At 38.3% G+C, this 14,640-nt stretch overlaps 1 protein-coding gene across 1 annotated transcript; it reads left to right on the top strand.

Annotated features, from left to right (window-relative positions):
* Window positions 1-265: 265 nt before the first annotated feature.
* LOC130590660 (embryogenesis-like protein) lies at window positions 266-1,688 on the top strand. Its single transcript, XM_057393174.1, has one exon. It carries the CDS (start codon window positions 444-446, stop codon window positions 951-953), a length of 510 nt encoding a protein of 169 aa, XP_057249157.1. The 5' UTR covers window positions 266-443; the 3' UTR covers window positions 954-1,688.
* The last annotated feature ends 12,952 nt before the right edge of the window (window positions 1,689-14,640 follow it).

Genomic DNA, 14,640 nt, shown 5'->3' with positions numbered 1-14,640 from the left:
TGGAGTTCAAGTATGGAAAAAAGCCCATATACTGGAAAAAAAGTAGGCTTCTAGAGGAACACAAGCATAATGGAGGCTTAGGCCTTGGAAATCTACCGGCAGTCAACACGGCCATTCTTTTTAAGCAAGCATGACGAATGCAAAGCAACCAATCTCTTCTTGTGAGCAAAGTTTTCAGAGTCAAATACTCGGACTCTTGGTGTACCGTAAAGGAGGGAAAATACCACAATCAAGCTCTTAGGGGTATTTCAAATATTAAGGATATTTTCAATTTGGTAATTTAATTGGGTTGCGTTGATAAAAAAAAAATTCCAATATTGGGGGCATCACGTAACATTGAAAAACCTCAAGGGAAACCTGTAGAAAGTAGATACCTTCGTAAACCCTTCCTCTCCTCTCCCATTCTCCTTCCTCCGCAGATTTTGGAGTCAGAAACTAAAACAATGCATCAAAGATCATCACTTTCACTCTTATCCTTACTTCGCAGATACCCTTTTCTATACTCTACAAAACCCACATCTTCCTTTCTCTTCAAATCACTCGCACCAATTTCCACCCACACTTTCCCTCACAAATGGCAACTCTCAAACCTACCAATTTCTTCCAAACCCACTTCAAATTTATCCCATTTCAACGACCCAGCAAGCTCAATCTCGCATTCGAGGAAATATAGTGGGGATTCAATTGAAGAACTTGACAAGAACAAGATAGTTGATGAGATTAATCTCAAGTTTGCTGAAGCAAGGGAGGAGATTGAGACAGCTATGGAGTCAAAAGAGACTGTTTACTTCAATGAAGAAGCTGAGTGTGCTAGAGTTGCTGTTAAGGAAGTGTTGGACATGTTTTATGGTTTGTTGGAGACGTTGAAGGTTGAGGACAGAGATGCTTTGCAGAGGTCTATGGGACTCAAGATTGAGCAACTTAAAGCTGAACTTCAACAATTGGAAGATTAATGATTTGATTCTTTCTTCGAGGTTCGAGTTTTTTCATTTCAATGATGATAGTTTTGATTTTAGTGCTAGTTACATGGATTATACTGCAATTAGTAATATGTGTAGCTGGTGAAATTGATGTAAGATGCTCATCCATCAAGTTTGAAGTTTTCATAAGGAATGTTGTGCTGTATTTGAGTATGAATTGATGTCCAAATTGAAAATGTTACTTATATTTAGATTTTGTACCCGTAAGGGCATGCTTGGATTAAGGGTAATGCATTAAGGGGTAATAAAAATCAAACTAAGGAGAATTAAGGTGTTTAGTGCTGATTATTATGATGATGATGTAGTGATAAAGAGGATAAGCTTGTGTCGGGAAGAAGGAGGAATGGATAGGGGAACTGTAACCCTCATTATGGCCTTATGGGGTAATAGTTACCCACCTTCCCCTAGGGTAATTGGTAAGCTTCTACTTCCCTCCTTTCTCATCACAACAATACTATATCATCTCCATTACAATCATCTCAATTCACTTACTTTTCCCTTTATTAAGGTGGTTTTGACTTTTATTACTCCTCTAATCTGTTAACTCTAATCCAAGCATGCCCTAAATGATAGGAAAATTAGAATGAGATTGTAGACCGTCTCACTATTTATTTTAGAGGGTCATCATTGTTTACGCTACTTTTCAAACGATGCCTGTAGCTTGAATGTTGTTGTATTAATCGGAGGTAGAATTTTTGCGAGGTGATGTTTATTCAGGGCCGGCTAATGGCCTGTGCAAACAGACCATCAGCACAGGGCCCCGAAATATTAAGGGCCCAAATATTGAAGCCCAGCCTTAAAAAAAAAGTCTTCTTCTCAAAATCTCAACTGATATCTTCCATATTCAGCGCACCACTCCAGTCTTCAGTAATTCAGCATAACACTCTAACTTCCCCTAATTTGTCGGTCCAATTTTCCAAAATTTGTTATCTTTTGAAAATTTTCCATATTCTTAATTTCTCAATTTCTACAACTTTCCAAAATTTTCTTACTTATTCACTATCAACAATTATGCATAATATGGAAAAATCAATTATGATTTCCCCATTCAATCTTCAGTTAACTGATATTTTTTTTTTTTACTCTTTATATATTTCTACCCAATCTATTTTTTCATCAATTACCAACTGATTCTGAGACAAAAAATTTAAGATTCATACCTTCAAGTTCTATTATATTTTGGATCTGGGAATTTGGGGAAGAAGAAACGAGAAGACTGAAGATACCTTTTGTTTCTTCGTTGTCAATCTCGGCATGCGTATTTTGTTTCTTCATTCTCACTCATTCACTTAGGGGGAGTCAGGGGAATTGACAATTTGAGTGACGAAGGTCGAAGAAAACAGAGAGTAAGAGATTAGGGTTTATTAATTTATCAAGTTTTTTCTTTCATTTTATGGTTTGCAATTGTTAGAGGTTGGCAGTAGCCTAAGAGCACCATTACTCATGATTGGAAAAAAAGATCATCCCACTCTCTTTCTAACTTTCTCTCTCTAAAAAATTACATCCCACAATCTTTTCCCACTCATCTCCTTAACCATGAACCATTTTTCAATCATCCCAACTACTTTTCAATCATCAGATGGGGATTCATGGTAGAGGTTATCATATTGAGGAGAATAATTTTGAGAATTTTCTCCTCTTTGATTGGTATTTATCTGAGATGGTTGACGAAATTTTGATTGATTTTGAGAAGGTTGGCGATAATTTGACGGATTTTGAGAGCTAATTAAACGATTTTGTTGCCTAGGCATTTGGTTTTTTGAGCGATTTTGGGGTTGATTTCTTATATAATTAGGATGATTAGGATCCATAATTATAAGAATTTGAAAATAAAGAGCAATGGAAGAAGAGTTAGAACAAATAGAAGAAATTAGTGAAGAGGGAGAAAATTAAGTGTGTCCAAAATATAGCAAAATGGGTCTCTATTTATAGATCTCGAAAAAATAGAGCCGTTGGTATTTTTTTTTTTTTTTTGATTTATATTTTTTAAAATATAACCGTTGTAAAAATTACAACGGTTATATTTTTAAAACCAATAATAAGCTGACAAGTGGCGTGCTGCAACTGGCGCTGACACGCGTGTCAGCTGCCAGCTGCAGCGTCAGCAAAGGCAAATTTTTTTTGCCTGAACTCAACGCAAAACGCTGCGTTTTGCGTTGAGTTCAGGCAAAAAAAATTTGGGAATTGATGATCTGGCTGTGGGTCCCAACCCCACGGCTGATCATCAATTCAATCACTCCATGCCATTTTTTTCCCCCACTCACCTTCAATCACTCCTCAATCTTTATTTCACTCATGGTTAAGAGCCATTTTTTTTCAATCACCTCCACAATCTTAATTTCTACTCATGGTTAAGGGTGCTCTAATTGCTCCACTATGACGAAGACGATGACAGGTACTAACTTGCAATATGTACTGATGTAAGCCTGTAATGTAATATTTGAAGGCTTAGTGGCATTTGTGTTAATTGAATTTATTAAATCAAAGAGATTTTTTCTTTAATTTTTTAGGTTGAAATTATTGGTTAGTAATTGACTAAAGTAGAAGGTTAATAATAGCTTTGAGTTGCAATGAGATTTTATTTACCATTTAGATAAAGTATTTTAAGTTTTGGGGATTTAATTTGTAAGATATAATCATAATTTGGTAATATATTTAATGCATACTTTTTGTTATGAAAATTGCATTTTTTATATTAGGGGCCTAATTTTTAAGATTAGAACAGGGCCTCTAAAATGTTTAAGACGGCCCTGTGTTTATTGATTAAAGTTAGCCCTTAGTTGGGTGGGGGGGGGGGCTATGGATAGATAGTCTTATGGGAGGAAGGTAACTATATTATGATTCAAGGTTGTGCTTGCTTAAAGTATGGTGTTTCTATGACATCTTAAGTTTATGAAAGAACCTTACTTAATTATACAATCAATGGTTGACTACCTATAAAATTGTGATAATCATGAAATCATATAGAATAAATAATGGCTCATATATGTCGCATAACTTTTGTAGTAAAAGTTATTACTTGGTAGTGTAGGTTTAGGGAATCAATGTTCAAAGAATGTAAGATTTGGGTAGTTATATGGACATGTAACATGTCCTTACGGTTTTTTCAAATCATTGCATCATTTCAAGGTTTCTATAGTTGTTGCACGATGGTGGATATATGACCATGGGGCTGCACAATACGAGAGCAATGAAATGGGATTGCCCTACTATGGATGATTGTCAACGGTGTGAGACAGGCGCAATGTATGTGGAAGAGAGCTGTGTGACCATGCATTAAGGCTTACTAGACGGCAAGCTTGTGCGCCGAAGCCAGGATCTCGTGCCATGTTGTCTTCCAGCGTTGAGTGCCAGCAGTACAAATCGATATGACTCTTTGTGTAACATGCCATTTCAGATTGGATGAGATACCAAAATTACTGCAATGGTAATTGGATATCTGCATCATCTATTGTCCCTTATATATAGGGGCTATTCGCCTGTGTGAAGATTATTGAAAATTTACATCCTTGTCTATAGCATTGTTTCTGCATTACATTGTAGAGAGAATTCAAGTTTTCACAATTTCGTTAAAGACTCTTTCACATAACCAACCTGAAACTATTATTCTTATCTTAGTATGCCAAAGGTCATTTCGAACCCTGTTGCTTGTTGAGCTTTTGTAGTTGTTCGATATGAGACGTTTAGGAAAGCGCATATCATGTGCCTACAAGTATTATCCGGTCACTGTATTTAAATTCCTTTGTGTATTGTCTCAACGCTATATTGAATCTTCGGGAGCTCCCTCCTACTTCACCTGGTTATCAAAGTTTCAAAGTTAACTTTAGAGATTTTCATACTGATGAATTAGTTGCATTTACCACCTTAAGTATGATCCAAATTATTGTCATAATCATTAACCATGTAGCAAGTGCCATTGTATTCTGTGGTACCCTATTAAGAATCATCTTTAGTCAGTTATATGATGATATCTTTAAAGTTCTATCTCCGCTATCAACTTCATGTAACATTCAAAGCCCTACCAGCCTGTGATTTGTACTCATCGCTATCTTTAGCTATGTGTTATATGAATTGATGGGCTGATGTGATCATTAATCTTTTACTGTTTAAGATTCAATAACTTACTCCAACATTTGAATGTGAAAGATCTAATTTTGTTGTTAATAGAATTGGAGTTTTCTATCTTCTCTAGGTAAAATATTCTTCTTCTGTCATGTATGTAACTTCTTGATAAGATTAAGGATTCAACAGTATATTGGATGACACTGCTACCTCACTTACTTGTCTATATGAACTGATTTGGGTGGGGGGAAATATTTACTTTCTTGTGTGATTCACATCAAATGATTAGGAGAACAAATAAAATGGGTCGAATAGTTTAAGTGCATGTTCGGTTCAACATTTTTAGACTCCGAGAAACGGAATCATATACATGTTCCCTTTCTTTTTGTTTGGTTCAGCCCCTCAATCTATTACTATTACTTGGTGGAAATGGACTCCCTCATATGTTACCTTCCTTTTCCCCTCAAGTTTGTTATTTATTGGTGGTGATGGTTACCATTCCCTTTCCATTCCATGTCTCAAACTAAACGCCCAATAAAGGTGATAAATTATTGTTACCGTTGCCGTCTATTTGATTCCATTCTCTATATTTCATAGCTTGAGCTAAACGAAACACTGAAACTCTAATGCTAAGATTGTTGTTCTTTTTTTCCCTTTGATGTGCCAAGAATATTCTTATGTCTTCCCTGATCCTCCACTGGCACTTTTTTGGATATTGTTTTTTTTGTGTGATTTTAGTACTGTGTCGCTGCAACACTATCCATTATTATGTTTCCGTTGGCTGCAGTTTTTTGGGAGCTAGCTCAGAGAGACAGAGACCCATTGTTAGAAGACTTTGTTGCTATTCAAGAACTTGTGGCATCCGAATATTCTGATTTCTACTTCAGATAAAGATAGAATTACTAGTCTGCTAATATTACTCCTTCTGACATTATGCTACTACGTCTCCAAGTTCTTCCATCTAGACAATTCAGTTTATGAGTCAGAAAACGGAAAATCTCTTGATATTTTTCAGGTCTTTCGTGAGTATAGCAAACAGTTGAGAACTGTGCTCCTTTTTTATGAAAATCATCAAAGTTTGAACTTTAATGTATGCTACTTATGTACCCAGATTCCTAAAATGAGAGAAAATAGAGCCTTGGCAACCCTTTGATATGCCTCTTTGGCTCTTTGCCTCTTTGCCTGCAAATTGTCTCTTTTGAAGATCACATACCCTGGATAGCTAGAAGAGACTGCTTTTGTATCTTGAGCAAAATGCAGCTTGTTTGAAGGAGTCAATATTCTGAATTCACCCTATCTCCTCCCATTTCAGAATGTGGACCTAGGATTGTTGAACATTTTTTTGTCAAGGAAGATGTGTGGAAGGTTAATGTGCCTTCTTATTTAGTAAGTCTACACTTTTGTAGTTTATCCACCTTTCACAGTATATTTGTTCTTTTTGGTTTCTGGAGAAAAATTCGGATGATAGATTTGTACGAGCTGAGAGTTGCCTTTTGTCAATTGGATTATTCTATGCAATTGACTGACAGATGACACGGTATTTCTGAAGTTCGGTGCATTTGACCCCCAAAATGATAAGCTGTTAGAGTTGTGATAACAGTTTTTGCTAAAAGTTATGGACCTCTGGTTTGGACGTTTCCTATCTTTTTCAGGATCTCCCAGGCCAAAATAGACAGACCTTGTCTTCATGTTCTGCTGTTTCAGCTGTAAAATAGACAAGTGATTTTGTAAATTTGAACTTAGCGCACTCATAATTCATAAAATCACTTGTAAATTTGTAATACTTCCTCAATCGTTAAGTCGTAACATGTGCCATTACTATTTTCTCTTTCTCACGTTACACTTCACTCAATTTTCTTTGCTCTACTCCCAAGACAAACCCACCAATTTCTCCTCGGTAATTTAATCCTCCTCCCCCTCTTTTTCTTTTCTTGTAAATTTACCACATTTGTCTCAGTAAAATTGGGAATAGTACAAACTTTTTACAGCTGATTTTACCTTTACCACTAATTGCCAAGGGATTAATTAACCCATTAAGGCAATTAAATATGGACTAGCTCCAGAAGCTTTAACGAGGCTTTTTATCTTGTTTAATGCCTACTTAATTTATTCAATTTCTGACACATCCTATTGTGTTTTGCTCACAAAAGGTTCGGATTATGTTACTCCCATACGAAGGAAAAGACATTTAATGGATTGCTTGCTCCAATCCTTTTAACTTCACCTTTCACATTCTCCTAAGTTGCCCTCTAAATAACTCCTGTATTTGTCATTAATTTCAATCTTAAAATTCCCAACGTAACATCTTTTAATTTCAATCTAAATAACTCCTGGACTTTGAAAACCAAAACCTTGATTTTACTAGGACTAGTTGTTTTGTTTAGGTAGCTAAGATAAAGGTAAGTATGAGTACGTCCTATTCTTTTGAATTGAATTGAATTGAAGTAATATTTTCTTTTTATATTTTAATTCAACTATTTGCAACAACATCTTTTAATATATTACGTACTCCTTCCGTCCCAAAATATAGTTCCCATTTTCATTTTGGGTGTTCCAAAATATAGTTTTCATTTCCATATTTAGTTTCACATTTTTTCGTAATTTGTCTAAAAAAATCGTGTCCCATCATTTATTTGTTTCTTGAATTTTGTTTTTTCCTGTGTTTATTCAACCAAAATGATACAATTAATGTTCTTTCACCAATTATTTTCCACTCTCTCTCCTAAAATCATCTTTTTCCCATACATTTATTTAAGTAAACAAAAACTCTTTACTATCCCTCATATATTCTACTTGCATAAATTACCGTGAAAAAAGGGAAATGGGAACTATATTTTGGGACGGAGGAAGTAGTTATTTTGTTTAGGTAGTTGAGATAAAGGTATTAAAATGAGTTGATTTGAACTGAAGTAAAACTATAAGAGCAAAATAGTTGAATTAAACTGAAATTCTACTTAAATGAATAGGGCATTATCGAGTCGAATCCTATCAAGGAGCTTTGGTTTATATGATTATAGTATGAAGTATGGGTTTAGAAGGAGCAAAATTCATACCTAGTGTTTGTTTAATAATTTGATAGACTTCAAAACTCATACCTCAAACCCATAAGCTATGGTGTTTAGAATCCCAAAGGGGGAGGTGGATTTGGCTCATAACAATACCTCTCATACCTGTCATATAATTTTTGAGTCAGATTCCGCTAACGCAGTTAAATGGTGCAATGACAAGGAAGGCGGGCCATGGAACTTAAATTTCATGCTCAACTTTATAAGATCGGCTCTTCACTCGCAACTCCATGCTCAGGTGGTTCATAGAGGACGTAGTTCAAATGCAGTAGCAGATGCTTTAGCAAAGCGTGGGCTTAGAAGGGAAAATGATTTCTTGGCTTGGTTGTAATGCTTTTCATTCCATGTTTTTTTTTTTGATAATTTGTTGGAGATTTTTTATTTAAGTGCCTACTGGCTTATGAAACTCGATACATCAGTAATACATCATCCGCCTATGAAAGCATTGGAGAGAACCCAGAAAACTCTAGAGCAGAATATAGAGAGAGAGTACATGAGAGAAGTTATAACCAAGCTAAAAACTCATCAGATCTACTCAACCCTTGTTTTGCTAAGGTATCTGCAACTCCATTCGTCTCTCTGCCTTTGTGGATTATGGTTAATGCTAACCATGCTTTCCTTGCATTACGAATATAATTGATCATGAAATTGAGGTTCCAAGGCCCTCCTTCATCTTGATTACACCATCTCACTGCATTGGCAGAATCCGAGACTATTATAAGATGTTGGGCCTTGATTCGGTCTGAGCTGAGGGAGATTTTGAGAGCTCTGAAAATAGCGTAGATCTCAGCGGAGTTGATCTCTAATCTCGGAATGGGGCTTGAAAATAGACAAACAAAGCAACCGTTTTCATCCCTCAATACTCCACCTACAGCTGCGTGCTCAAGCCCCGGTTTGAAGGACGCATCTACATTCCACTGGAGGTGGTTTGAGGGAGGAGGAGACCATGCTGCTTTTAATAAATTTGTTGGCCCAATGGTTCCAAAGTTGCATCCTTTGGATTGTGTCCACTTGAGACAGGCTGGATTGCGGATTACTTCCGAACATGCGAATGGGAAGCCATCATCCCAAGCTTTAACCCACCAACATAATCTTGTTAGAATTAGATCTTGAATTTCCTCCAAAGAAGAATTAGAATTATTGAAAATCCTGGAATTTCTTTCTTTCCAAAGGGACCAAATGATGATGAAAAAAATTGCATGCCAAATTTTTTTGAAAAATGCTCCTCTACCATAGATTTGCCATTGAGCAAAGGCATTTTTTATGGATTTCGGAAAAGCCCAAGAGTATCCCCAAATGTTCAGCCACCAAGTCCAAAGCTTCCAAGAAAACTCACAGTGAAGGAGGAGATGATTGGTTGTCTCAAGACCAATGTTGCAGAATACACATACAGCATCTTCAATTGGAATAATTCCAATTCGCCCCAGTTTCGATTTTGTGTTTATTTTTTCCAAAAGAGCGAGCCAGCAGAATATTTCGACTCTATGGGGTACTAAACCCCTCCATATCCCCTTGATAATTTCATGAGATGAAAATTTGGAGCACTTAGCCAATTCTAGAGTTGCGGATTTGACAGAGAACACTCCAGATTTATTTGGAGTCCACACTAAATAGTCATCATTTGTGAGATCAAGAACCACGTCTTTTAATAGCTCATGAAGAGCATCACGTTCTTCAATGTCCCGCGGCCTAAGGGCTCTTTGCCATGGCAAGACCCAGTGCCATTCATGGCCATCCCAGATCCCCAGAGACGATATTGTAGCCAGAGGATTTATTGTGAGCCGGTATAACCTGGGGAAGAGGGTTTTTAATGGGAGCTCACCAATCCATATCTCCTGCCAAAAGGCAGTTTGGGTGCCTTTTCCCACATTTTTTCGTATCTTCTGCAGCCCAAATAAGCTGGCAGTGGGATGTTTGAGCACCGAGTTACAAATGGACCTCCAAGGCCCACCATTACATGGGATTTTAAGATCATGGAAAGAGAGGGATTGAGGATATTCATATTTATCCCAAATGAAACCTCTCCAAAATGCATTGGGCTCATTAAAGAGTCTCCAAATCCACTTAAAGAGCAATGCCACATTTTTTTGTAATAAGTTTCCAATTCCAAGACCCCCAAGAATTTTGGGCAACTCCAACTTTTCCCATGCAACTAGAGGAAGAGCCCGTTTTCCTTCCACTCCACTCCAAAGAAAGTTCCTTTGAATTCTAACAAGTTTATCAATGACCCCTTTAGGGATGGGGAAGAGGGACATAAAATATAAAGGAAGGCTTGAAAGAGAGGCTTTTATTAGGGTAATACGCCCCCCGATAGAGAGCATTTTACCCTTCCAAGTTGCTAACCTTTTTCCCATCCTATCCACAATAGGATCCCAAGTGTCGATTCTAGATAGATTGCCCCCAATTGGAAGCCCAAGATACTTGAAGGGAAGCGAGCCCGTTCTGCAAAGTAGTGTCTTAGCTGCGGTTTCGAGCCATAGATGGTCAACGTTAATACCATACAAAGCACTTTTGTGAAAGTTGACACTCAAACCCGATGCTAATTGGAAAGCAATCAAGGTTTTCTTGATGTTGCATAAGTATTCCATAGAAGGAGGGCAAAATATAATCGTATCGTCAGCATACTGAAGATGCGATATAATGTATCCATTAGGTCGAGAGGCAATCCCTTCCCATAATCGCATATTTAGCCCTTTCTTCATGAGGAGATTCAGAGGTTCAACAGCCAAGTTAAAGAGAAAAGGGGACAAAGGGTCTCCTTGGCGAAGACCTCGCTGTAACTTAATGGGTTGAGTTGGTGATCCATTAATCAGGATGGAAGCTGAGGCTGACATAACACATGACTTCATCCATGCGCGCCAAAGATCGGGAAACCCCATCTGTTCAAGAACCCAATCCAGATAATCCCATGAAATGCTGTCGAATGCCTTATGAAAGTCAAGTTTTAGAAGAACTGCTTCGGTTTTGAGTCTTTTACAGGAATCAATAATCTCTCCGGCTACTAAAGCTCCGTCAAGGATTTGACGGCCCCCAATAAAGGACGATTGAAGGGTTCCCACCAAATGATCCATCACCCTTTGTAATCGCCTTGCAAGTATTTTCGAGACAATTTTATAGACACATCCAACCATACTAATAGGTCTGTAATCCTTGAAACTCATAGGAGACTCAACTTTCGGAATTAGAGCAATGAAGGCAGTGTTGCAACCTTTTGGAAGGTAGCCTGTATTCCAAAATCTTCGAACCATGTCATACACATCCTGCTTGATCACTTCCCATGCAGATTTTATAAAATTAAAATTAAATCCGTCAGGCCCGGGAGCTTTATTGCCATCACAAGATGCGACAGCCGCATCAATTTCATCAAGTGAAAAGGGCTCACACAGCATATTGGTTTGAGAAGGAATCAGCTTTTTGAACTCAAGGTTTTCAAATTTAGGCCTGTTCTTAATGTCCTCTTGAAAGATTTTCTGGAAATATGAAACTGCTTCAGACTTTATTCCTGCACAATCAACAAGGTTAGTATTATCAATAAGTATTGAAGAGATTGAGTTTTTTTGCCTTCGGATTGAGGCTAGTGTATGAAAAAATTTGGTATTCCTGTCCCCCTCTTTAAGCCATTTTGAGCGTGAGACTTGAGCCCAATAGGCTTCCCTCTTTTTCAGCCAGGACCATAAATCCATCTGCACAGATTTCCTCGAGTCCAATTCAGAATCTGAAAGGGTACGATCATTTGCAATATCATCAAAGTGTTGGATAAGGTCTTCGAGTTCTTTTATCTTGGTATCAATTGCTCCAAATTCCGATTTATTCCACTCTTTCAGCTTCAGTTTTAATTGCTTGAGTTTATCGGGTAATGGGAGGTTTTGGGCATTAGCCCAGGCTAATGAGATCGTAGGCAGGAAATTCGGATGAGAGACCCAGCAGTTCAAGAACCGAAAAGGTTTTGGGCCCCAATTGGTAGCTGGGGAGTGGGCTAGGATAGGACAATGGTCCGAGACTGTCCGGTTGAGAATTTGGAGTGATAGATTTGGATACTGTTGGATCCAATCAGATGTAACTAAACAGCGATCCAGCCTACTTTTACGGTTACCATGGAACCATGTGAAGCGCCCATTTGCTGATGAGATATCAATTAGGCCCAAAGATTGGATAAAGTTCCTGAAATCCTCCACACCTTCTTGAGATGAGAGCCCACTGCCTCTTTCAGAGGATGAAAGGACTTCGTTAAAATCCCCCATAATAAGGGTGGGAAAGATGTTGATTCTACAGAATTCCGAGATGTCATTCCAGACCACCGCCCTCCCTTCAATGTTGCAGGGATTATAGATGTTAATGAGAAGGCATCGGAAGCGGGGATGTACTATACTTCCTTGAATGGCAATCCAATTTCTCTGGATGTGGGATGATTCCATTTGGAAGGCCGATTTTTCCCAGATGGATATAAGTCCCCCCGAGTTACCAACAGATGGGCTGAAAAGCCATTCGATATCGTCATTATGCCAAATGGTTTTTATGATTTTGGGGTTTATATTTTCGGACTTTGATTCTTGGATGAAGAGGAAGGAAGGTTTGTGTGTATTGATTAATTTTCTGGTTTGAGAGCGCTTTTCACGTGCGCCAATTCCTCGGCAATTCCAGGATAACAAAGACATGGTTACTATTTTTTGGAGGGTGGAAGAAGCAAAAAGTTACTGGAGAGATGCGTCCCAGTCTTCTTTTTGACGTTTTAGTATAGCAGTGATAAGGTTTTCAATACACGAGAGTGGACCTTCAACACGAAGTCCGAGTTCAGAGGCAAGTTTTAGAACGTCTTGGGATGTAATGATTGAGGGGGAAGGCTGAGAAGGTTGGGAGGAAGAAGAAGTGATTGTTTTTGTTTTTTTCTTGATTTTTTTCTGTAGTTTTCGGATTCTTTTTTGGGCATGACGTCTTTTGGCCGCTGTTGGGATAGAATTTTCGAAACCAGGGGGAAACATTGGCCCTGATGAAAGGGAGGATGTAGAGGAGGTTTGAGAATTTAGCTGTGGTTTAGTGTTTGGCAATAAAGGCCCAAATCTATTTTGAGTAGTGATAGGAGAGGAGCTAAGAGAGATGGGTATGGGCCCAAAGGGGGGCTTTTGGTCATGAGGTGGGGAAATAATTTGGGCTTGGTGGTGAAGGTCGTTATTTGGCTTATGGCCCAAAGGAGAGAATCTAGTAGCTGAGGGGGCAGATGGGACAGAGGTGATGATTGCATTAATGATTGGCGCACCTTTTTCACAGTCATCAGCCGCATTAATGTTGTAACCAGTGTTTTGACTAGGTTGTGTTACTTCAATTAAATTCTTGTCATGGGGAGAGGAAAGGTTGCATTTGCTGACCTTGAGAGTGGAGAAAGAGGGTATGTTGATGTCATCTTCATCCGACCCTTTAGATTCTTCAACTGATGGCGGCGGGGACTTGTGAGGAACAGAGATGACAGGTTGCACATGGTGCCTGACATCTTCTGCAACAAAAATTCTCGAATTTTTCCCTTCAAGCTGAAAAATCATCTTACAGTTAATATTGAAAAGGCAATCCGTGAGGAGAAGTATCCTGGCATATTCAAACCCAGAATATTCGATTGACAAGACTCTTCCGAACACATTCCCGATATTGAAAAAATTTTCATATGACCAACTTTTAATGGGAACTCCGTAAACTTTAACCCAAGTTTCCTTCCATTTTGCTGCACAGGAGTCGTATACCTCTCTCATGTCATCAAACCAATTTTCGAGCCATTTGCTTTCCATAATAGCTAATTTGTCCTCCATTGACGAGAATGTGACCAGATGTTGAAGGCCCCCAATTGGTTTAATGGTGATACAAGTGACACCTTCAGCAAGAATATGATCATGGATTTGAGTAGAGGATTGTGATGACGAAGATACAGCTACAATGCTCCTACTGAATAATTCATCATTTCCATGAAATCTCGACCCTTTAATGGCTATCAAGTCTTCCCCTTCAAATTTATCTACTTCAAGTTCATCCCTAATTTTTTCCACACTCTCCCCCAACAACCGAGAAGATAATCTCTTAGCTGAGCATGGTTCAAAGTGAAAACAGTCCGGAGCAGGCTCAGGGTCTTGGAGAGGGATTGGTTGGCGCTTCGATACATGTGAGGGTACAGAGGGTCCAGGTTGGGGGTTACCAGTTGGAGTACATTGAGGATTAGGGTTTGGAGGATTAGGATTTGGAGTGATGGTGGCATCTTTATAAGATCTGTTATCAACAAGAGGCGAGAATTGGTTGTATGATGGCCTTTGATATGGTTTTTTGTTGGTTGGCATGGGGTTGGTATGAGATGGTTTTGTGAAAGTTTTTTGTTTCAGGCTGGTCTTTGGGGGACGAGAGTCATACTTAGCTGCAAATACCCTGAGGCTACCATTTTTGAGTTTTCTTCCATTTTCTCCATGAATGGCTCTCTCTAAAGATTCCGACGTTGAAAAGCGGATGAAAGCGAAGCGGTGTTGGCAATTTGGTCTGAGCTTTTCTGGGATATGGATATT

The sequence above is a fragment of the Beta vulgaris genome, chromosome 1, assembly GCF_026745355.1.
Source record: "Beta vulgaris subsp. vulgaris cultivar EL10 chromosome 1, EL10.2, whole genome shotgun sequence".
NCBI classification, from domain to species: domain Eukaryota; kingdom Viridiplantae; phylum Streptophyta; class Magnoliopsida; order Caryophyllales; family Amaranthaceae; genus Beta; species Beta vulgaris.
Note: the sequence above shows the minus strand (reverse complement) of the source record. Positions and strands in the feature narration are given on the sequence as shown.